Here is a 24,156-nt window from a genome sequence, read left to right on the forward strand (position 1 = left end):
ATTCATTCTTATTCTCTCACTCTCACTCTCTCTCTCCTTCTCCCTTTCTCTGTTCTCTTTTTTTTCCTTTAATGATTCCAGATGACAATGAGATTAGAGTGTCAGCTGCTCCCTCACCTTTTCTTCTTTGGAGGTCTAACTGTGTAACTGATTATGAGAGATAATTTTCCCTAACATTCTTCCTGGAACCTCCTGTACCTACCCACTATATATTCCTTTTCCTCTCTCTTTCCATTCATCTCTTAATATCCTCAATACAGAACAGAGCCACTGTCAGGTCCTTTTTCTAAATAGATTCTTTCTATAACACATGATGCCGATAGGAGACATATTTTATCTTCTCCCCATATTGGAATATAAGCATTATCTTTATTTAATCTTTATCATTGTCATTCATTATTAGCTTTTTATGTTTCTCTTAACCCTATGTTTGAATTTAAATTTCTAAACAGCTCTGGTCTTTTCATTAAGAATTGTGGTGAGCTTTTTCTTCTCAAAAAGCAGCCAGGTGATAAAAGTTCAGATCTTTTATTATCTCCAATATAGCCCGGTTAGCTTAGAGGCCTATCTCTCTGCTTGGTTCCAAGAGCTCTCTCCGAATGTCGCCAAATCCAAAGGTCTGGTCCTTCAGCCTCTGCCTCTGCTTTCTTCAGCCTCCAGCCAGCTCCACTCTTCATGTCATTCCGGCGAAATCTCGACTTATAGCTTCTTCACTCTGAAGAACTTCCTTGACTGGCCCATTGAAGTTCTATTTATGCTCCTTCAAGAGAGGGATTGTGGGTTTTCTCCCATAGTGCTCTCTGGCCCAAAGAGCTTCAAGGGAGGTGTGAACTCATTGAACTCCAATGAGTAAAGGTGTGAACACAAGCCTTGTATTAATTAGTTCTACTTAGTACCTTGTTTCAGGTTCTGCCCAAAACATCTTCTTGTAAGATTAGATCAACTCTAATTAGTTAGCAGTTAGTAAGGATTCCAACAAAGAATGCTTGGAAGTCCTCTATTTCAGTAAAGATCCATTTGTCTTTTTTTCAATTATATTCACTTTAGCTGAGTAAATCATTCTGCTGCATACTCATATTCTTTGCCTTTTGTAATGGTCTCCAAGATCTCTGCTTTCTTGAGACTGCTAGTTGCTAAATTGTATGAGATTCTTTACTCTTTGGTACCTCCTAGTTGCTTACATATTTTTAATTTGAGCTGGAAGGATCTTGCCTATAATGTTCCTGAGAGTTTTCATTTGGGGATCTTTTTCAAGAAGTGAGGGTGGATTTTTCCTGTTTTCACTATGCCCTCTGATTTTAAGAAATCTCAGCAGTTTTCAAATTTCTTGAAATATGATGTCTAGGCTCTTTTGCTTTCTTCTTTCTTTTTTGATCATGATTTTCAAATATCCCAAAGATTCTTACTATTTTGCCTTGACTGGTTTTCCAGATCACTTTCCTTTTGCTATGAGATAAATTACAATTTATTTTTTTTAAAGCCTTTTTGGTTTTAATATTTCTTCTTGTATCATGGCATCAATAGTTTCCATCTGGCCCATTCTAATTTTCAGAGTCTGTTCTCTGAGTAAACTTTTGTTTACTTATGCCAAGCTGCTTAATTCTTTTTCCAACTCTTTCTTTAATAACTGTCATTTTTCCCCCCAATTTTTTCCTCAAGTGTTTTCATTTTATTTATAAAAATACTTGAAACTTTTAAAACCCCTAACTTCATCTTTTCCTGGAATTACCTGAATTTGTACCCAAAGTGTTTTTTTCTTTGAGACAATGTTTGTAGATTTTTCAAGTCATTCTCTTATGTTTGTGTCTTGAGAATCCCTGCCACTAACTTTTTATGGTGGGATTCTTTGTTTTCCCATTCTTTCAGACAACTTCTTGATTGGGACTTGATGTTGGAGCTATGCTACACACACTTCTGGATAGTAGATCTTGGTTGGACATATTGCTACTTTCTTGAGGTATCAAGTGTTATGCTATTTCAAGATCTTAGGGACAGATTGGGGATCTGCTAGTTTTTAGTGCTCTCAAAGGGCTCTAATCTAAGGCAAAGTCTGATTGCTATCCACTCTGGTTTACGTTCCTAAGAAATGGTTTGGTCCAATAGGTGCAAAAGAGGACTAATTGGAAATACCTGTTGGTTCAGAGTGACAGAATTGCAGGCTTTGCTTTGGCCTGGAATGCCTCTGCAGTCCAGACCTTACGCTAAAAATGAGACCCTGCTCTGTGCCTGAGGTCTGAGACAAAACAGCTGACTGTCTACTTCTGAACTTCATCCTTCCTAGGTATCCTGTACAAGGAATCCCTTCCCTCATGCACAGGTTCTATCCTCAGTCTGCCCTGAGACCAGTAACTCAGAACTGGGTAATTGGCACCAAACCTAGGTCCCATCTGTGCCTGTTGAGGTGTGCTAGACTGGGTCTGGGATCTCTTCTTAGCCTGGGGCCTTGCCCTGTAATGTTCCATATATGGCACATTCTATTCCCAGTGCTAACTGGTCTCTCTGCTTATGTCTCTGTGTTGAGCTGAGCTGAACAAATGATTCACTGAGACTTTTTCTAGATCTTCCCATTGAGATTAGGTCTGGCAGATCATTTTCTAGGTCTATTTCAAGGAGTCTGGAGCTGTATTAAGCTTCATGGCTTCTTGCCACTCTCCCATCTTGACTATCCCTCCCTCCCATCCCAGCGTCCTGATTACAACATGCTCCAGGGGCACCTAGGAAAGTCTGTACAGCAGAAACCCATGGGTGGAGTTTTAGGAGCTATCATGAAAGTGTTATGATCAATATGATGTGTGATACCAGGACTGAAACATAATTTTTTATTTTTGATAGGACTTGTTAATACTATACCATTATGAATAGTTTAGGTAAACACCAATATAATTTATTGCCTAAAAATATTCTAATCAGTCTAAATTTTAGTCATCTCAAGAAGTTCTCTGCCACAACCACAATCCAACATTCAACATAAAAACTCACACATACACTTAGTATATAGGCTGTATTTACTTTTGAAATCTGACAGTATGTAAAAGCTATAACCATATTTAAAATTATTGCACATTTACATAAATCTTAAAGCAATTTAATCCATAAAGCAAATGTTGAAATGAACCATCATCATGATCACTTTAAAAGTTTACAAAAGGACCTTTCACAAAAAAACTCTAAAAGGTAGGTAGTGCAACTATTACTATGCCCATTTTATATAAGAGGAAATTAAGGCTCAAAGAGATTAAATAACTTGCCCACAATTACACAGCAAGACAATGATAAGAACAGATTCAGCCTCAAGTAGAAAGAGCAATGAGCCCAGTCAGGAAGACTAGAGTTCAAATCTCTCCTCAGATACTTATCAGCTATGTAAGCCTGGGCAAGACACAATCTCGGCCTGCCTCAGTGTCCACATCTGTAAAATGGAATAATAGCTCCTATCCCCTAGGGTTGCTATGAGGATCAAATTAAAATAATATTTGTAAAGCATTTAGCACAGTGTCTGCCTGGTACATAGTAGGAATGAAAATGTTTATTCCCTCCAACAATCTCTCAAAGCAGGAACAAAAGCAATAGCAACAGTTTCTATACTGACTTATGAAATCTGTTAGGGCCCCTGCTGGGTATCCCTTGCTAACAGTGGCAAGTCCCTCTTGCTTTTGTATTTCTAAATTATAGCAATACTTCAATCTCTTAAACATAGGGCATTCACAACAAAACCCATTAATCCTTCCTTCCTCTGTGGTAAAAGTGAGACTGGAAAGGAAAACTAGCTGTGAGTAATGAAAAGGAATTTCCTGGAATCTGTATCCCTGAAGACTTTATCCTAAGCCTTGAGCTCAACTTCCAATTTGCTAAGAGACAACTGAGGATTGCTACATGAGCTTAAAGAAGCAGTTCTATGGAACTTGGTGTTTCAGGGCAGAAAAAACGTGGGAGGGAAAACAGGCTCATGGGTCCTAAGGAGTAGTGAGATTTCCAAATTTTTTAAAGAGAAAAGGGTTGGAGCGAGGAATAGAGTGAGAGAAGTAGGAATACAGAAGGAATTTTAAGTGACTGATCTGGGTTATTTTAGTCACAAAAACCTTGATGAAATAATGTAATCCAAGTATATTCTGTCTCCAAAATAAAATAATGGCAAGGATATAGAACTGTATTATTTTTTTTCCTTTCCAGGAAATTTCATGTTAGAAATATATATCCAATATTTGAATGAATGTAATATATAACACTTTACAATTTAGAGGGGGAAACCCCCAAATTTTCCTTGGAACAACCCTATAGAGAATGAGGTACAAATGCCTTTTATAGATCTGATTAAACAAATTTGTTGATTGCCTATTATCAATAAAGAACAATATAATGCCCTCAACAGATATAGGAAGGTTTAAAAGTAGGATAAGTTAGAGATGAAGATATGTTTTAAACATGTTGAGATCGAGATTATTAACAAGATAGGTAGGTGGAAATATCAAACCCTCTAAATGGCATTTGACATTGTTGATCATCTTCTCCTTCTGTATATTCTTACGTACATGTGTGTGTATGTGTGTGTGTGTGTATCAGAGAGAGAGACAGAGACAGAGACAGAGACAGACAAAAAAGGGAAGAGGAAGAGAGGGAGGGTGATAAAGTGAGAGACAGTAAGAGAGAGAGGGAAAGAGAGACAGAGACACAGAGAGATAGAGAGAGAGACAAAGACAGAGAAAGAGAGACAAAGAGACAGAGAGAGGGACAAGAAACATTATTCTCTTTTAGTTCTCTTCAGTCTCTTATGTTCATTAATCATACATGTTAAATATAGCAACTTTGGGTATATCCAAAGCCCTTCCCTGAGCCTTCTTTTTTTCTTTCTTCTCTCCATACTCTCTTTTTAATTCTTTCTCTTTTCCTGTATTTCCTCCTCTCCCTCTATTTCTCTCTTTCTTCCCACTTTCAATACACTACCATGAGTTCAATGACAATCTCTCTGTACTGACTTCCAAATCTATCTTTCCACAGATACTCTCCTGATCTCCAGTTCTGAACTGCATGAAGCAGATGTCTCACAAGAATTTTAAACAACTCAAAACTATACATCTCCCAAACTTCCTTACTACTGTTAAGGATATCAACATCTTTCTAATCTCCCAGGTTCACAAGTTATAATTAATTCCTCATATTCACTCATGCCATATTTTATCATTTCTTAGGCACTTTTTCTCCACTCATACAGTTACTATTTTAGTTCATTTCCTGAACATTTTCTGGCGAGACTATAGCAATAAGCTATTTATTCTCTTTACTTCAAACATTTCCCAATCCCTCATCCTCATAAAGCCACCAAAGTGATTTTACTAAAGATATGACAAGCCACCAAAGTGATTTTCCTAAAGATATGACCATGTCACTCCCATCCCCTTCAATAAACTCCATTAGTTTTTCTCTCCTAGGATCAAATATAAACTGTTTGGGCATTTAAAGCTCTTTATAACCTGGCCCATTCTCATCTTTATAGTCTTCTTAAACCAAATTGCTCTCTATGTATCCCATAATCAATAATGGCCTTCTTGCTGTTCCACAAACAAGACACATATCTCTGGAATTTTCTTTCTCTTTGTAGGCTTCCTTAAAGTCTCAGCAAAAATCATACTTTCTGAAAGAAGCTTTCCATGGAGATCTTCCTTAATGCTAGTGTCTTCTCTCTGAGAGGATCTTTAATTTATCCTATTTATTTGTCTTGTATATTGTTGTTTGCATGTTGTCTCTCCCATTAAACAATGAACTTCTTGAGGAGGGACTATTTGTCTGAATCCCCAGGACTAAGAATAATGCATGGTACATAGCAGAGGATTAATAAATACTGACTTAATTGATAAGTTTACTCCTCTCCACAAATTCTAAAATTAAGCCATACTGGTCTGTTTCCTTTTGCACCTACACAACACTTGACCTTCTGTAAAATCCTCTGACCAGACCAGATTTATACCACAAATGTAGAATTGATTCAATATTAAGAAAAACATAAATATAATGGATTATATTACAAAACCAATAAAAATCATCACTAGATGATTGCTATTAATAAAGAAAAAACTTCTGACAACAGATAATATTCCTTCATTTTAAAAACATTATAAAACATTGAGATAAAAGATATCTTCTTCTCTTAGTATGATAAGTAGTATGTATCTAAAATTATTTCCTTCCCTTGGAACTCAAGTTTTCTGTATTCTAAAATGAGAGGATGACAAAAATATTTATAGTACTTTTTGGTATAAAAGAGAACTGGAAGTAGATGCCCATGTGTTGGAGAATGGCTAATCAACATGTGGTTCATTATGATGAATATGACACATTTAGAAATATATGTTTTATGAATTGACACAAAGTGATATAAGCACAACCAGGAAAATATACACAATGACAAGTGTGTGAAGGGAAAAAATGAAACAATGCACTTTATACTGACTAATATTAGAAGAGAGAAAATGCTCCTTTTACACTTCATAGTAGTGATGGGCTACTATGGATATTTCTTATACCATTAAATATAATTGATGTACTGGTGGGTTTTATTAAATTGATTATTTTTTTCTTTTTCCTTTTTCAATCTTTGTTAAAATGGAAGGTGGAACAAACATCTCACACTGTACACCAAGATCAGGTCAAAATGGTTACATGATTTGAACACAAAAGATCATCCCACAAACAAATTAGGAGAACAAAGAATAGTTTTACCTGTCAGGGATATGAAGAAGGGAAAAATTCATGAACAAACAACATCCAGAGTATTATGAAATATAAAATGGACAATTTTAATTATATTAAATTTAAAAAGGTTTTGTGCAAACAAAACCAATGCAACAAAGATTAGAAGGAAAGCAGAAAGCTAAAAAACAATTTTTATAGCAAGTATTTCTGATAAAGGCCTCATTTCTCAAATATATAGGGAATTGAGTAAAACTTAAAAGAATACAGTCATTCTCCAATTGATAAACAGTCAAAAAATATGAAAAGATAGTTTTCAGATGAAGAAATCAAAGTCTAAATAGCTCTATATCGATGTATGGAAAATGCTCTATATCACTATTGATTAGAAAAATGCAAATTAAAACAATTCTGATTATCAAATTGGATAACATTACAGAAAAGGAAAACTATATATGTTGGAGATGTGGAAAAATTGGGATACTATAATGCACTGCTGGTGGAATAGTGAAATGGTTCAACCATTCTGAACAGCAATTTTGTAACTATGCTCAAAGGGCTATATAACTGCATGCCTTTTGATCCTGTTGATCACTGCTAGGTTTATATCCCGAAAATATCCAAAAGAAAGAGGAGGGGAGGAAGGATTATTTGTATAAAACTATTTATAGCAATTCTTTTTGTAGTGGCTAAGAACTGGATACCAAGGGATACCCAACAACTGGGGAATGGCTGAAGAAGTTGTGGTACAAGATAGTGATGGAGTACTATTGCATTATAAGAAATGACAAGCAGGATGCTGTCAGAAAACCCTGGAAAGACTTACATGAACTGATGCAAAGTGAAGTGAGCAGAACCAGGAGAACATTATATACAGTAACACCAACATTATACTACAATCAACTGAAAAGTCTTCACTATCCTCAGCAATACAATAATCCAATACAATTCTGAAGGATTTATGATGAAAAATGCTATCTACCTCCAGAGTTATAAGGGATGGAGGCTGAATGCAAACAAAGAATACGTGTGTGTGTGTGTGTGTGTGTGTGTGTGTGTGTACGCGCCACGCGCACATGCATTTTGGTCTTTGCTTTCTTTCACAACATAGCCAATAAGAGATATGTTTTCTATGACTTCAAATGCATTATCTATATCTAATTGCTTGCCATCTCAGGGAAGAGGGGAAAAAAAGGAGGAGGGAGAGAATTGGGAACTCAAACTTTAAAAAAAAAAACTTTAAAAATTTTTTACATGTAATTTGAAAAAAAAATTTAAGAGAGATAATAAACAATATATTGAGAAGGTGGCATCTGAGTTAAACCTTAAAGAATCTTTACCAGAGGTACATGAACAGGAAATATGTTTTAGGCAAAGGGAATGGTATTAGCTAAGACTGGAAAGAATGGAGGAAAAGATGGACAAGATGAGTAAGACTTGCGTGAAATGCTGAGTAATGGAGGGAAACAGTATGAAACTGGAAAGACAGTTTATAGTCAAAGCGTTAATTAAGTGTCTTGAATACAATAATTAGGCCTTTACACTTAGTTCACTAAAGCAATGAATGAAAGTGTAGAAGACTGAGTAGAAGAGCAGCTTTAAATTATTACATAACTGCGATAAGATTTCTTGGAAAACAGTAGGAATGACTAATTTGAGCAGGGATAGACTAAAGGGGTGGGGGGAAAAGAGGAAGGAAAATGAGGATATTAAAATAGAAAAAAGCTCAAATAAATAAAGGCCTGAGTTGAGGTAATCATAGAGGGCATGAAATGGTAAGCATCTAGTTGAGAGATACTATGGGGGCTTGAGAAAGAATTTTCTCAGGAAGTTCACTAGAAATCTTTAGGAAGAGCTAAATAACCATATGTTGGGAATGTTTTAACAATCAGGAAAGAGTTGGACAGATAACTCTTGAAGTCCCTTTCAACTCACAAATTTAGGCTTTTGAGAGGAAGAATCAAAGATGACTAAGATTATTAAACACAGAGTAAGAGGATAGTGGCATCATTAACAAAAATAGGGAAACAAGAGGAAGGATTTTTTTGTTTGTTTCTTATTGGTGGAATTGGGTGGAACAAGACGATGAGGAATTCAATTTTGATTTATTGAGTTTTAAGATACCAATGAAACTTCTAGGAAGAATTATCCACGAGAGCTTCAAAGGAAGCTAGAAGTAGAAATCCTTAATCCCACAATCTTGCATCTTCTGTATGATTACCATCAAGCATCTCCTTTCAGTTTCAAAATATGCTTATTTCAGCTACATTTCCACCTTCCCCATTCTTTTCTTGACCTTACTACTTTCTCAAACTATTGTTCTCTCTTTCTTCACTACAAAATTTCTAGGAAAAAACATCCAGAAATCTCTACATTTACTCCCTTGCTATCCCCAACTCACTTTTCCATTTCTGGCAACATGTCCTTTGTTCTCACTACTTTAATGAATCAGTTCTCTTTAATGTCACTAATGAAATCCTTATTGGTAAAAAAAATCTTTTATTCCTTTGAGACAACATCTGTTAGGGACTTTTGAATATTCTCTTCCTGATTCAAAGGTGATAGTTGTAAATATGATGGAGCTGGGAAATGAGGAAGATTCCATTAAGCTTTTTGTCTTCCAGTTTCCCCTTAAGATTTAGGATGACAGTAAATAAGGAGAGAACCACAAACAAGATCCTTGCACAAATTAACATGCCTGTATTCCTCAAAGCTGAGAGAAATAATAGAATTAAATGAAGCTCAATAAATATTTGTTGAGTGAATAACTGAGGGAGATAGCCAGGCATAATAGAGAGAAAATTGTCCATGGAGTTAGAAAGACCTGGATTCAAATCCTATCTTGGACTCATGAAGCTAAATGTCCATGCCTGGGGCAGTTCTCAGAGGCAATAAATTGAAGAACATTTGCATTGGTGGAAAGAGTTTCCTTACTACCCTTTCCCAAGGAAATTATCAGTCCAGAATTGCTCTGATGCCACTGAATCTCCCCCATAATATTATGACATGTTTTAAGTCTCTTTTTGTGAATATTAGGACACACAGTTGTGATAAACATCAAAGCACAGTTTCACAGATTTTCCCGAAACCAGGTAGGAATCTTAGGAGTAAGGAAGAGAAAAAGAAGGAACTTCTTGGTTTTAATCTTTTCTCTGGCTCTAGATGAAAACATGTGAGAAGTAAAAATTGTCTTATCTTCTATGAATCTGTCAGCAAATTTCCAAGAGGCCTGGCTGCATCACGGGCATTGGCTGGCTGGGAAACAGAGATGGAGACAGCTTGTTCTGGCCCCAGCCTGGGTGGTCTGACATTATCCCTTTGATTAAATTTCCTTGCTGGAAGAGTTGGAGCTGCTCCTAATGATATCTGAGATCTGAAAACTTGCACTCCCTTACAGAAAAGTCCAGCAAATGGCTTCTATGCTTTCTTTAGTCATCCTCCTCCTCTTTGCCACATTCTTCTTCTCACTGACATCAATAACCACGAAGTACAGGCAAGCCTGTGGAGAGTGCTGCAGCAGTAGGGGTAGTGATAATGAGACCTCACACAGACCTTCATTTTGGCACCTTCTTAGTCACTACTGAAGCCTCCAGGAAAAAGTTATCTCTGTGTGTGTACATATGCACTTCAAAACACAAAGAAAAATAAAATGTATGTAACAGATATAGACCCAATAGATTTGCTATAACCTTGAATTGTATTTGGAAAAACATACAATATTTTTTAAAAGGATGTTTCTCAATTCAAAGGACTCCCTGTCTCCCATTTTTCCCCAAAACACATTCCTGACAGTTTCTTCAAATTCCAGATCTTGGACATCATGGTTTTCAAGGAATCAAATTCTGAGTAACCCAAATGGTACTAATGTTAGGCAAGAGCAAGCTATGATATATTTCTGATGATGACCCATACCAAAGAAGCAGCATAAGGAATATCATTGAGGGAAGACATAATATAGAAAAAATAAAGTGGTCTTGTCAGTAGTGAGAATGAAGGATCATATACTAGCTACAAAATGGAAGATGAATTAAAATTGTTCAACTGGATTTCCAAAAAGCTGATTTCACTGAAATGGTACCAGATTGTAAAATTAGAAGCAATTGGTGAACTTTCAGGAAGCAAATATAGGCTGGATGTAAAGAATAACTTCTGGATTTTTCTTCCTTGAAGGTATTTAGGCAAATGCCAGATTAGTAATCACTTTTCAGGTATATGAAGAAGGTGATTCATGTTATGGTTTGAATGAGATCAAAAAGCTTCTGAATTCTCTTTCAACTATAGTATTTTATAATTCTAATTTAGTGGTCAGAGTTATATTTACATGTCAACTTGAAAATATCTAGTGAATTTTCTCAGGCATCTGTGCTTGGGTCTGAATTTTTTAATATTTTATTGGAAAAGCGAACATGTAAGAAAAGCCTCAAATAGAAAGGGTTAATAAATGAGAGGAGATAAGAGTTCAATGGAAGAGAGCCAGCAGAATCAGGGCTACTTTAAAAAGAATTAAGGTAAAGTAAATGAAGTAACTTAGATTTATATTTATAACAGAAGGCAGGAAAAAAAAAATAGTTTGAAAACAGTATTAGAGACAGAATAAAATCATAACTTAAATGTGAATGGATTAAACAATGCAATGGAACAACAAAAAAGAAAATTTAGATGAGAAAACAAAATCTACAATTTGTTCCTTACCAAAAAACACATTTAAAAAACAAAGACATACACAAAATAAAATTATAAGAATGGGGGGAAATTTATTAGGCATCAAATGAATTTTAAAAAGCAGGAATTGCCATATGCTATCGGACAAAGCAAAAATAAACATTCAAAAAATAAAAAGGACTAAACAAAGAAATTATATTATGCTGAAAGAAACTCCAGGACCCACAGGAGAATGCTATTAAACTTTTAAAGGCAACCATATTTCACAAATTATTCTCAAAAAATGAGAAAGAGGGGCAGCTAGGTGGTTCAGTTGATAGAGCACCAGTCCTGAAGTTAGAAGGACCTGAGTTCAAACCCGGCCTCAGACACTTAACACTTCCTATATTTGTGACTTGCCCAAGGTCAGTCAGTCAGAACAAACAGTCAGAAATATAATCTAATATTATAGATGTTTTCTTGAAATAGAAATTTATTGTTATACATTCTGAATTCTCCCTGGTATTCTACTGGGCATATGACAATATTTTGTTTTCTTTTGTTTTTCTTATTTTCCTTTTTCTATTTTTTTTCTTATTTTATATTTAGTTTTAAATAAAATATTAAAACAAAAACAACAGAAAAAGACTTGGGGGAAGAAAAGGAAAGTTTCATTTTTTTTTTCTTTTAAGTATGAGATCAGGTCCTCACCTGGTGAGATGTGAGGATACTGTAATCATTATTACATCAAAATTATGCATATACACAAAAAAGCCCTCATACATTTATGCACCTATAAATAGTTATGACTGTGTCAGCTATGTTGCAACTTGGTGCATGGAGTAAAACAAAATACAAGTTCTACTACCATAGATGTGTGAGTTACTTAAGTAACATCTCTCTGGATGTAGATGACTCTCTTCATTATTGAACAATTGGAACTGGTTTGAATCATCTCATTGCTGAAGAGAGCCATGTCCATCAGAATTGATGATCATACAAGGATGGACAGAAGCAGCTACACCCAAAGAAAGAATACTGGGAAATGAATATAAACTGCTTGCATTTTTGTTTTTCTTTCCGGGTTATTTATATCTTCTGAAACCAATTCTCCCTGTGCAACAAGAGGACTGTTTGGTTCTGCACACATATATTGTATCTAGGATATACTGTACCTATTTAACATATATAGGACTGCTTGCCATGTGGGGGAGGGGGTGGAAGGAGGGAGGGGCAAAATCGGAACAGAAGTGAGTACAAGGGATAATGTTGTAAAAAATTACCCTGGCATGGGTTCTGTCAATAAAAAGTTATTAAAAAAAATTGATATTCATAGAGTCTGGTTGTTGTCGTGTATAATGATCTCCTGGTTCTGCTCATTTCACTCAGCATCACTTCATGTAAGTCTCTCCAGGCCTTTCTGAAATTATTCTACTGGTAATTTCTTACAGAACAATAATATTCCATAACATTCATATGCCACAATTTATTAAGCCATTCTCCAACTGAGGGACTTCCACTCAGTTATTGGAGTTCTTGTTCTTCTTTATAAATAATAATATAAGATGAATGGTTCTTTCTGGGGGAGAAGTGCAGGTTTCTTGGGGAAGGTTTTCTTGAAGGCAGCTTTACTATCAGTTGAAAGTAATAATCACCTCAAAATGCAGCCAGGTGATAAAAGTTCAGATGTTTTATTGCCTCCAATATGGCCCAGTTAGCTTAGAGGTCTATCTCTCTGCTTGGTTCCAAGAGCTCCCTCCGAATGTCTCCAAATCCAAAGGTTTGTCCTTCAGCCTCTGCCTCTGCTTTTCTTCAGCCTCCAGCCAGCTCCACTCTTCATGTCATTCTGGTGAAATCTGTCCAAGAGCCTCTGTCTGTTTCTTTTATACTTGTGAACTCCAATGAGTAAAGATGTGAACACAAGCATTGTATCAATTAGTTCTACTCAGTACCTTGTTCCAGGTTCTGGCCCAAAACATCTTCTTGTAAGATCAGATCAACAATCTATCAACTCTAATGAGCTAGCAGTTTGTAAAGATTCCAACACTCAGTTTCCAGTTTCTAGCCACTAAAAAAGGGCCGCCACAAACATTTTTGCACACGTGGGTCCCTTTCCTTTCTTTAAAATCTCTTTGGGATATAATCCCAGTAGTAACACTGCTGGATCAAAAGGTGTGGTGCATAAACTTTTCAAGGAAGACATCTTGCTAAGAAACAGTTTCATTCTCTACAATTTTATTAAAACTACTTTCTCAGTAGTAACACTGCTGGATCAAAAGATATGGTGCATAAACTTTTCAAGGAAGACATCTTGCTAAGAAACAGTTTCATTCTCTACAATTTTATTAAAACTACTTTCTCAGTAGTAACGCTGCTGGATCAAAAGGTATGGTGCATAAACTTTTCAAAGAAGACATCTTGCTAAGAAACAGTTTCATTCTCTACAATTTTATTAAAACTACTTTCTCAGTAGTAAGGCTGCTGGATCAAAAGGTATGGTGCATAAACTTTTCAAGGAAGACATCTTGCTAAGAAACAATTTCATTCTCTATAATTTTATTAAACTTTCTCAAATGTCAAATGTCAATAGATATTTTTCACTCCTCATCTTCCTGAATGTTTTTGTAGTGTCTGACACTACTGAATACCCTTTTATTTTAGAGAGATAGCAGTATCTTGGTTCTCCCTGTTCTCTTAGAGACTAGTGTTTCTAACTATTATCTTAATTTTCTTTCTTAGCTCTTTATATACCCTTTTCTTTCAATACTTATTCAGAGCAATCATATTCATTCCCTCTATGCAGATGTCTGAATAAGACCTAGATCTCTATATATAATGGTTTACAGAACCAATAAAATCTCATAAACATCGTAAATTAAGTATGTTAAAAATAGATTTTACTCTCTTCCTAACTTTTTTTCTTTTTGTGACTTCATTATTTCTAACAGTAGCACCAGCATACATCTATGTTCAAAACAGTGGCACTATTCTTTTCTCTCTATGATTTTTTATCTAGTTTGTTCCCTGAATCCTATTAACTTTACCATATCAATTCTTAGAACTGTTACCTCTTCTTTATTCCCATGATACAGGGTCACCAGTTTTTCCAACAGGTTTTCCTGCCTTTATTCTCTTCTCTTCTTCATCCAAACACATGTCAAAATAATCTTCCTTACACATAACATGTATCTGATCACATTTGTCAATATCTGTTAATTGATCCTGACTGCTTATTGTAAGAATTGGATAAGGGTTTAGTTTCATCAGAGTTAAATTAAGGAAAAAAAAACCCAGAAAAATGAAATTGAAACTTAAGGGTTAGGGCAATGTGAGACAAAAGAAACGAAACTTATAGAGGAAAGTCATAAATTAGAACAAGAAGTATGGTATTGGTAGACGCAGATGTAGGTGCCTAGACACACAAATAATGGTAAAAGAAATAAGGGCTAAAGTCACAGAAATGTGGGGAATGGAAGCTGTAATTAGAAGAGGAATTGCCAATATAGTCATTCATGTAAAACTATGACCAAATAAGGTGAACATCGATGGGAGATGTAATAAGGGAGAGTGACTTATCCTCACCTAGGACAATTAGCCATTTTGGATATGCTGTAACCTCTGTAGTACCCAGCCAATGGGGGAAATGGGGGTAAGACTTGTGGTGGGGCAACAGAGAATAAGAGGTTGCGGTTCTGCATTTCAAGGATATGCTTACTAGCTTAGATACCCACTCTTTTAAGAATGTAAATAACATTCTTTCCTGAATTCATCAGTCACCAGTGAAATTCTTGCTAAGAAGCTTGTTTCTTACACTTATACAATTGAGTTCAGATGCTTTTAGCTTATCATTAAAGGTCCCCCATAATATGGCACCATCTTATTTTTGGCCATGTTCATCCCATACTCATATGTGAAAGAGAATTTTCTTTCATAATTAACACTCCAGCTAAACTGAACTATTCACCATCATCCTTCTATCCCTTCTATTTTTCTCCTTTGCAGCGTTTGCTCACATTGATTCTTGCACTTAAAATGTCCTCCATTTCCCCCACTTATACTCATCCTCTCCATGCTAAACATATTCTACACAGGACAGATGAAATTTCACATCCTCTATGAAGTTTTCTTGTATACCTCTCTTCATCCTAAGCTATCAGTTTTCTTTCTTTCTTCACAATATTTTGCTGCTTTATCTCTTCAGCACAAATTATTCTGAATTAGTTATTTTTAAATGAGTCATATCCACTTGCTCCATGAGACCAGGGATTATGTGTTATTTAAACTCTGTGTTCCAGGTAGGACCTAATACAATGCTCTCAACACCATAGACATTTAACAAGTGTTCTGTGAAACAAATGGTTAACTTTGAATATTCCAAGATCTATACCTACTTCTTTAGATTTTCTAAACTCTTTCCCACTTAGTGAAGATATTGTTTAACACTTTCACCAGAGGTTGAATGAGGTACAGAGTACAAGAGAGATATTAAAAAACAAAACAAAACACAACCCCACCCCCCAAAAAAAATTGCTACCTAAAGTAACTTTAGTGTGAGTTTAAATTGGACAAGAATTTGAAATTAGTGATTAAGACGAATTTTTTAAAAAATGTTTATTTATTTTATTCTTTTTAATTAACATAGAAAATTGGCTACAATTACTTGACTAAAAGGTTTAGTTATTGCTTTAATTATAGATGTTAAGTTAGAATAATTAAAGCTTTACCTAATATAGCAAGGTCCTAAAAATCGCACATGTGTAGCTTCTAATACTTGCCTCTCACTTTCCTTCTTCACATTACAATGTTATTTTCCTATTCAATTAGGATCTAAGACAAATTTCTTGCAAACGTGATGATCTGAAAGGAAATTGTCTAGTGTATTATTAAAGTCTATATTAAGATGTTACAGTGGTATTGATACATACCAGACATAACTGAATGGCAGGAGAGCATTTCTAAATGAAACATTTCTAAATGGGATCAGAAAACTAAGAAGATTCTTATTGCTGGAAATACTAGATTTTCTCTGGAGTCCTTTTCTAATATAATTGGATTTTATGTAATACTTATTAAGAGTCCTTGATGTGTCAAGTACTCTATAAAATAATGAATATATATGCTACCCTTGATGGATAAAATCCAAATGGTACCTAATGGCTCAATCAAATCCATAAGGATAGAAGCTTAATATATAATTAATTCACTGATACTGAAGCTACACTTGACTTTTGGCACTAGATATGTGAGAATATCTAAATTTCATAATTAAAAGAGAGCCCATTTCCCTTACCTTGGATTTCTACGGAATCAAGCTGTTTCTTTCCAGGTTTAGGGGCTTATTCAATGTTAAGACTTTATAAATTCAAAATGATGAGCAGGCTGATTTCAGAAAAACCTGAAAAAACTTAGATGAATTAATGCTAAGTGAAGTGAGCAGATCCAAGAGAACATTGTACATAGTAGCAACAAAATAATGTAGTGATCAACTCTGATGGACTTAGCTCTTTTCAACAATAAGAATTGATCTGATTTTTCTTGTGTAGCATGATGAATATGGAAATATGTTTAGAAGAACTGCACATGTTCAACCTACATTGGATTGCTTGCTGTCTGGGAGAAGGGAGGGGTGAAGAGAGAAAGAAAAATTTAGAACACAAAATTTTGCAAAGATGAATGATGAAAACTGTCTTTGCATGTATTTGGAAAAATAAAATGCCATATTAAAAAAGAAATGATTGTGACATAAAAACAGAAAGCATCAATAAAACATTTTAATGACCCCCCCCCAAAAAAAAAAAGACTTCATAAATTCAGGGCAGGAATAAAATTATATAGACCTAATAAAAATCATGCCATTAAACAATCAAGACAAATAATATGATTTGGGGGAGGAGGGGAGGAACTCTACTATGTTCATTTGCAAATTGAAGCTATTCTTATAGTTTTCTCAGTTGCTTCAAGTTATAAAAAGAGTGTATGTATTGGGGGACTGATGGAAGAAGAGGTGTGTGTGGTTATGTGAATATTACTTATCTTCTCATTGCCTTTTTGATCATCTCATCTTCTATCCTTCCCTCCCAGTGGCTTAAAAACTTTCCCCCCCATTATCATATTTTTATAATAATTTCTACTATTACCTCTTTCATACTGTCTTTTCAAATCCCATTACCACATCTCCAATAACTTGTGCTTTCTATCATATTTTTCTCATGATTCATTTCAATTAGACCTTTCCCTTCTCTTCTGTTATTCAGCAATTTAACAGACAGCTGTGATAGACTGATAGAAAGGAAAGCTCCATTTTTCAGTACTCATTCTATTCTCTCCAGTTGATAGAAGTACATAATATTTCTAATCCAAAGAAGCCATGACTCAAAACAACCAAACAAGGCCCAAAGAGGATCACTTCTAGTTTTCATTCTACATTTTAGGGCAGTGAAGCAGGACATTACCAGGAGCACCAAGACTAATTTTTTAAGAGGGTTTTCCACACCAAAGAGCTATTCACATAGTGAACAATTTACCAGTAATACATCTACATACCTAACTAGGCTGATGCACACACAGCTGACTCAACCAATCACTGGTGAAACCTACTCTAGTTCATGTTCTCCTGGCAGAACCTTCAATATTTCAGGGTCATTTTCATGCCACAATGAGGCACCTAAGCAGACCTAAAATCATTTATTACTTCACTTCTTTTCTAGCTTTGAACATCATTACATAACCTGTGATACAACCAATTAAGGATAGTGAGAAAAGAGAAAAAGATATGTGAAGTAGAAAATTTTATGAGTTATGAACTCTTATGAATTATAAATACTTCTCAAAAAACTAGGATGTCTTTTTACCATTAAGAGCTCCTTTGTCCAAATGGCATCTTATTTCAATGACAGAATTAATTTGTGTCTTATATATGTTATTAATTTGTCTTATATATGATTTTATTTAATACTTATTGAGAGTCTCTAATGTTTTAAGTACTCTACAAAGCAATGAACATATATATATGTTTCCCATAGTAGATTGAGTGCTTCATCCAAAAGGAACTCATTTTGGCTTCATGAAAAGTCCTAAATAAAGAATAAAGGAAATATAAATTTTCCTTCCAAGTAAGTATCTTGGAAATTAACAGCACTGAGGGCAAAGAGAATCCATGATGTTCTTGAAATTTTTATGTAACTACACAGTAAAAATTTGCTGATTAATATAACCAGATGCAAGTCAGAAGTTAGGTATCTATTTCCAGCTTATTCAAAAAGTTTCTAGATGAAATTATGTTACCAATACTTCATGTATGAAGATTTTCAAGATCACCTTTAGTGATCTACCCAAACATTTAGGAAAATTAAACAATTTTGAAAATTTTAGAAGTCCTTCAAAAGTTTAATTGCAATTGGACAATCAATTTATTAAACTACAAAAGAGGTATATCTCAACCAGTGCTATACCTAAATTCAAACTATCTATTGCAGAAAGTCAGTCTCTGAAATTGAAAGTTAATCAGATAATGCATTAAGCATCTCATCTCCCATCATCATAAACTGGGGAAATAATAGAAAAAAGAAAACTCTTCCTGTACCTTATCCAGAACATCCTGAATTAATCTTTTGCAGCAACTCCGGTACATTACATACCTGCTGAGTGAGAAGACTGATGTGACTGGATGGGGAATATTGCCGTGCTGCTTGTTTCTCAGCCAGCCGCTGAAGTTCAGCTGTCACCATGCTTTGATTGTATCGTTTGCCAAAAGTAGTGCTGTCATCTCCATCCTTGGCTGTTTTGGCTAAGCCTGCATGGTGTCTATTTGGATGGCATGTACCTGCTAAATTAAAGAATGACAGCAATTTTTATCCACTTGGCTGAAAAGTCTTACAGACAATCAGAATGATGCCCAAGAATTTATCAAGCAAAAGATTTTTTTCTGAATTCTGGATCTTTGCTTATAATTCAAATAACAACAGGTTAAGACACTTTACATGCACACATAAAATATCTCAAAATACTCTATCATATAAAAAAGTTAAGTATTTAAACTGTATTTCTTGGAATAGTTTCACTTAGAAAGTTCAACCAATCATTACTTTCTCTGTTTGCTCAGGAGTCGGATGGAGTAGCAAATAATTTCTAAGGTTACTTGTAGCTCTAACTTAATGTGACTAAGAAAAACAATAGTTGTCAAGGTAGTGACCAATCTTATGATTTGCTAACAGTGATAAAAATCATGTCCTTGATGTTTGTTCATGCAATTTTACTTACATTTCTTGTTTGTTTGTTTAAAGCTGAAGCAAACCACTTTACTTTTCAGTATTTGTTTAGCCTGGTATTTCTAAGGTACCCACTACCATGATATCCATAGTTTTCCTAAGAAGCTCCAAATGGGAAAAGGGAAAAAAACACAGTTGAGTACACTCAGAACCATACTCATAACCTTATATTCTGGAACACTGGCCTTTCTGTTTAGACTTACTTTAATTTTCTTTGATTAAGTTTTCACTACCAAACTGAGCCTTTATTGAGCATTTGGTCTGCATAAGTTATAGAAAAAAAAGTAAAAAGCTATTTTACAAGTACTATAAAAATTTTAATCACTTGAAATGGCATATTTCCTAAACTTTGACAAACTCAAAACCTATTTGAAATTTTCCTTCCTGAGAAAGATACCATTTAACCTATTAAGGTTTTACTTTAGTTTGAATCTGTATTAACATTAGGTCTTTTATTTCTTTCTTCCCTTTTCTTGAAGCCATTGTCAGACATGGAATAAATAGATGATTAATTCACAAATCTAGTCCCACCTGGTAATTTTTAATGTTCTTATCACAGTCTATAGCTAATGCAAAACAATATGAAGTTATTTTCCTTTTTTAATATATTAAATTAGAGTTTATAATTCTTTCATATCTTAAGCAAATTTTCACATTAATTTTAAAATGAAATTACAATTAGTATACTGTGCCAAAATATTACCTTCACAGAAAAGAAAGATGAAGAAACTAATAGTGAATCCTAAATTAACTTCCAATCCTTTCTCTATTTGTCTTAATTCTGATCTGCCCAGTAGTCTAAGGCAGGCATGTCTTTTAAAGATTCAATTGAAAATATAAGATAACACTACCTAAATTCAAGAACAATCCTTGTTTTAAAACAAGAATAATATCTATGGATGTATTAAGAATAAGGTGCTAGTTATATCTAAATTATTAAGTTACAAATTTAGAGATATTCCAAAATATTAAATTAATAGATACTCCACATATAAAAACAAAACAAAATAAAAAAAAGCAGTCCAAAATAAAAAAATGTATTTCTCAAATATTTACACTCACCTGCTTTAGCTGAGGAGGGCCGAGACAGTTTCTGGCTATATATCTGCGCAGCACTTTGAAATGAGGAGAAGGGACCAATGGTGTAACTGCCAGACCGACAGCGTGGCAGTACAGCTGGACTAGGTACACGATGTGACACCGAATGTGGGGAGGGAGAACAGTTATCAGGGGTTGCATTCTGTAAAGCAGTTGGTTGATGAGCCACATTGGAGATAACTGGAGGAACTTGGGAAAAAGCAGAGTGATGACTAGGTACTGGTGTGAGGTCAGAGGATGAAATCAGAGATGTCAAATGGGAGTTGGGAATTTTCTGAAGAATAGCACTAGGACCAGAGGATGGACAAAGGGAAGTGCTATAGGGGAATTTACTCTCTTTTTCTGTTGAGGTGGTAAATCCTGTTAAAAGAATTAAAAAGAATCAGACTATTTCAAGGAGAATGGGTAATAAAACAATACTATACAGACAAAGAAAAATTGAAAACAAAGCCACTTTTGCCTGAAGCAGGGCTCAAAAAAAGTAGGCTCCAATTTGTATTCTTTAAGAACTTAAGGAGTTTTGTCTATCAAAGATGACCTTGATTACTGTACTTGGCAAAGGAACAAAACAAAAGATGGGAATTTATTTTTAATTCCCTTTAACAATGAAAGTTAGGTTACCTTCAAAAAGTAGACTGGACAAACTTTTGTAATGTCTGAATGTTAGGGCAAAGTTTCCAGGAGAAGTAGACAATTACTGTCTTGCTTCACTTCATTTACCCTTTCCTCTCCACACCTCATCCTCATGAAAAATGCAAAAAATGATAGGAGTGCCAATGGATTTTTTAACAAAATAAGAATTTTAAAAATTCTCTGCATGAGAAAAAGATTATTAATGGAAAATAAAGATTTGGAAGAGAAAGGAACAGTTTCCAGGGGGTAATACCGATTCTCTAAGTATCATCTAATATCTTGTGATTTGTATTTATTTCTAGCTCAAAGCTATTTTACTACTTTCTAAACATTTCTTTTACTAAATCTGTCCCAAACTTCTGCTCTCTTAAAACTGCAGGACCACTCCTAATCTTTCAGTAAATAACTATTCCTCTACTTTACTGAAAAGTGTGAAGCCATCTATATATTTCACCTAACTTCCCTCAAAACTTCTCTATTTAGTCACCCATTTTTCCTTCCCTTGTACCAGCTTTTGAGGATGAGATTGCTTTCTTCCTTACAACAGAGGAGACTGTGTCCATGATCTCATTAAAAGTCTTACCAACTTAACTTCCGCAAAAATTCCAAATCAGGGTTAATAGCTCATTGACTAATATCAACTAGACAAGACTATTGACTAGATGCCTTCAGTGGTCTAAGTAGTCTCCCAGGCTCCCTGTCTCCAGTCTTTTATCCTCTTCAATCCTCAAACTTCCAAAGTTATATTCCTTTCTCTCCACTACCCAGTTTCCTTCAAAATGCAGCCACATCTTGGCTGAGGGCTTTCTGGATCCATTAGATACCACTTCCTCCCATATCCCTAATACTATCTTGTATTTTTATATATTTTATATGTACTTAAGTATCATCTACTAGAACATGTACTCCTTGAGGCCATATATATATATACACTCTTGTGTATGCAAATCTGCCCAGTTCCCTCATTCTCAAAAACTATCTCTTCATCCTTCTATATCCTTTATTTACTGTCCTAAGTATCTTCTTGTTCACTGATGCCTAGAAAGAATAATTTATAATTATTAAGTCTATCTTACCACCTATCCGCAAGTCTCTATAAATTGTCTTCCTTCCCTACCATTCTACATTCTGCTCTCTTTACGGTCACCAATGATCAATTTGTTGCCAAAACCAAAGACTTTTTTTTCCATTGTCATCCACTTTGACCTTTCTGCAGTCTCTGAAATGGTTGATCATTCTGAGTCCTCTTTTTTCTTCCATGTCACAGTATTCTCTCCTGGTTGTATTCCCTTCTTCCCAACATTCCTTAAATTTTTCTCTTTCTTCCTCATTTCCCTGCCCTTTATGTGTGACTATATTCCTAAGTTCTATACTAGACTCTCTTCTTTCTTCACATCCTCCTTTTTGAAGATTGTATCTATTCTCACAATCTCAAATGTCACTATTCAGAAGATGACTTTCTAATTTATGAAGTCAGCTCTAATTTCTGGATTTCCTGTCCAGCATTTACAACAATGTTCTAAATATTTCCCCCTGTATAGCCTTCTTAATACCTCAACATCAATGTATGTAAAACTTTTAACTATAATCTTCCTCCCTAAACTTGTCTTCCTTCCACTTTTATTACTTCTGTTGATAAAACCATTGTCCTGATACTTAGGTAGACTTAAAACCATAGAACTACTTTTGACTCTTTCATTTACTTGTAATATCCAATAAATCACCAAATTCCATCAATTCTGCCACTACAGTATAAATTACATCCATTCCTTCCTCTCTATACAGTCACTCTTGAGCTCATTCAAGTTAACCTTTTCTAATAGAAGACTCTCACTCTAGTCTCTTCCCTTTCCAACTCCACCCTCACAAAGCTGCCAAAGTAATATCCTATATAACTCTTCTGTTCAAAAACCCTCAAATGTTCCCTATCATTACAATAACATGAAAAAGTCTTGTCGTTGTATTTAATACTACCAACAATCTGGCTCTAATATACTTCTGCAGCCTCATTTCACACTATTATTTCTTCATCAAACTTTATTACAATCTTGTTTCTCAACATTCAGATTATATCCCTTCTCCAGAACATACTCTCTTTTTATCCCAGCCTGATGAAATTCTTATCTCTCTTCGTTCTTCACAGATGCAACGTCCTCTAAGTTGACTTTCATTCTGATCTTCTTAGGTGAAAGTGATTTCTTTCCTCCCAAATTTCTTCTAGTGACTTTCCTGGATCTCTCCTTTGTCCCCACTTGCATTCTTTCTTATCACAATTATTTGTGTATTAGACATAGTCCAATGAGTAGCCTGTAAGTTCTTTGAGAACATGTAGTTTTTCATATCCCCCCGGACATATCACCATAATCTGTAGAGATCTGCGGAGAATACAAACTTAGTAACTGTTGAAATGTATTGTTTTTAAAAAGACTTACGTGATAATTTGTCAGTATGAAGTTCTGCTCCTTGTTGATGTTTGGGCTGCTTGATTCTCACTTCTTCCACTGTCTCAGGATGGTCTGATATATGAAATTTGAGAATACAAACAATTCTGCTGAGGTATGAAATCACAAATACTTTATCTATTTTGTATAAAGAAATAACTATGACAGAGTAAGACTGCATCAATTGTAAAGTATTAGAAAACAAGTTAATCGCCATAAGAATTCCCATCTCCTATACAGAACTGTGGTGTTTCCTTACTATGTTAGAATAGCCATGTAATATATTAGGAAATCATTTAATTAGTGTCATGTTCTCAAGGGGCTGGGTTCATGTGTTAACAAAGAAACCAAAGAATACTTATTTGAAATTGAGTAATGCATTGAAATATGGT

The 24,156-nt window shown here is 34.8% G+C and overlaps 1 protein-coding gene across 10 annotated transcripts in view; it reads right to left on the reverse strand.

Moving 5' to 3' along the window:
- Positions 1-24,156, reverse strand: part of TTLL5 (tubulin tyrosine ligase like 5) — a 392,042-nt gene that overhangs the window by 176,239 nt on the left and 191,647 nt on the right. For 9 of the 10 annotated variants that reach the window (XM_051977559.1, XM_051977558.1, XM_051977557.1 and 6 more), the window contains 3 exons: positions 23,756-23,839; positions 20,655-21,050; positions 18,963-19,150 (listed from right to left, as the gene is read on the reverse strand). In XM_051977559.1, coding sequence (XP_051833519.1) covers positions 18,963-19,150; positions 20,655-21,050; positions 23,756-23,839 — 668 coding nt within the window. The remainder of the gene's footprint in view (positions 1-18,962; positions 19,151-20,654; positions 21,051-23,755; positions 23,840-24,156) is intronic. The other variant, XM_051977560.1, reaches the window with a different exon arrangement.

The sequence above is a fragment of the Antechinus flavipes genome, chromosome 2, assembly GCF_016432865.1.
Source record: "Antechinus flavipes isolate AdamAnt ecotype Samford, QLD, Australia chromosome 2, AdamAnt_v2, whole genome shotgun sequence".
NCBI classification, from domain to species: domain Eukaryota; kingdom Metazoa; phylum Chordata; class Mammalia; order Dasyuromorphia; family Dasyuridae; genus Antechinus; species Antechinus flavipes.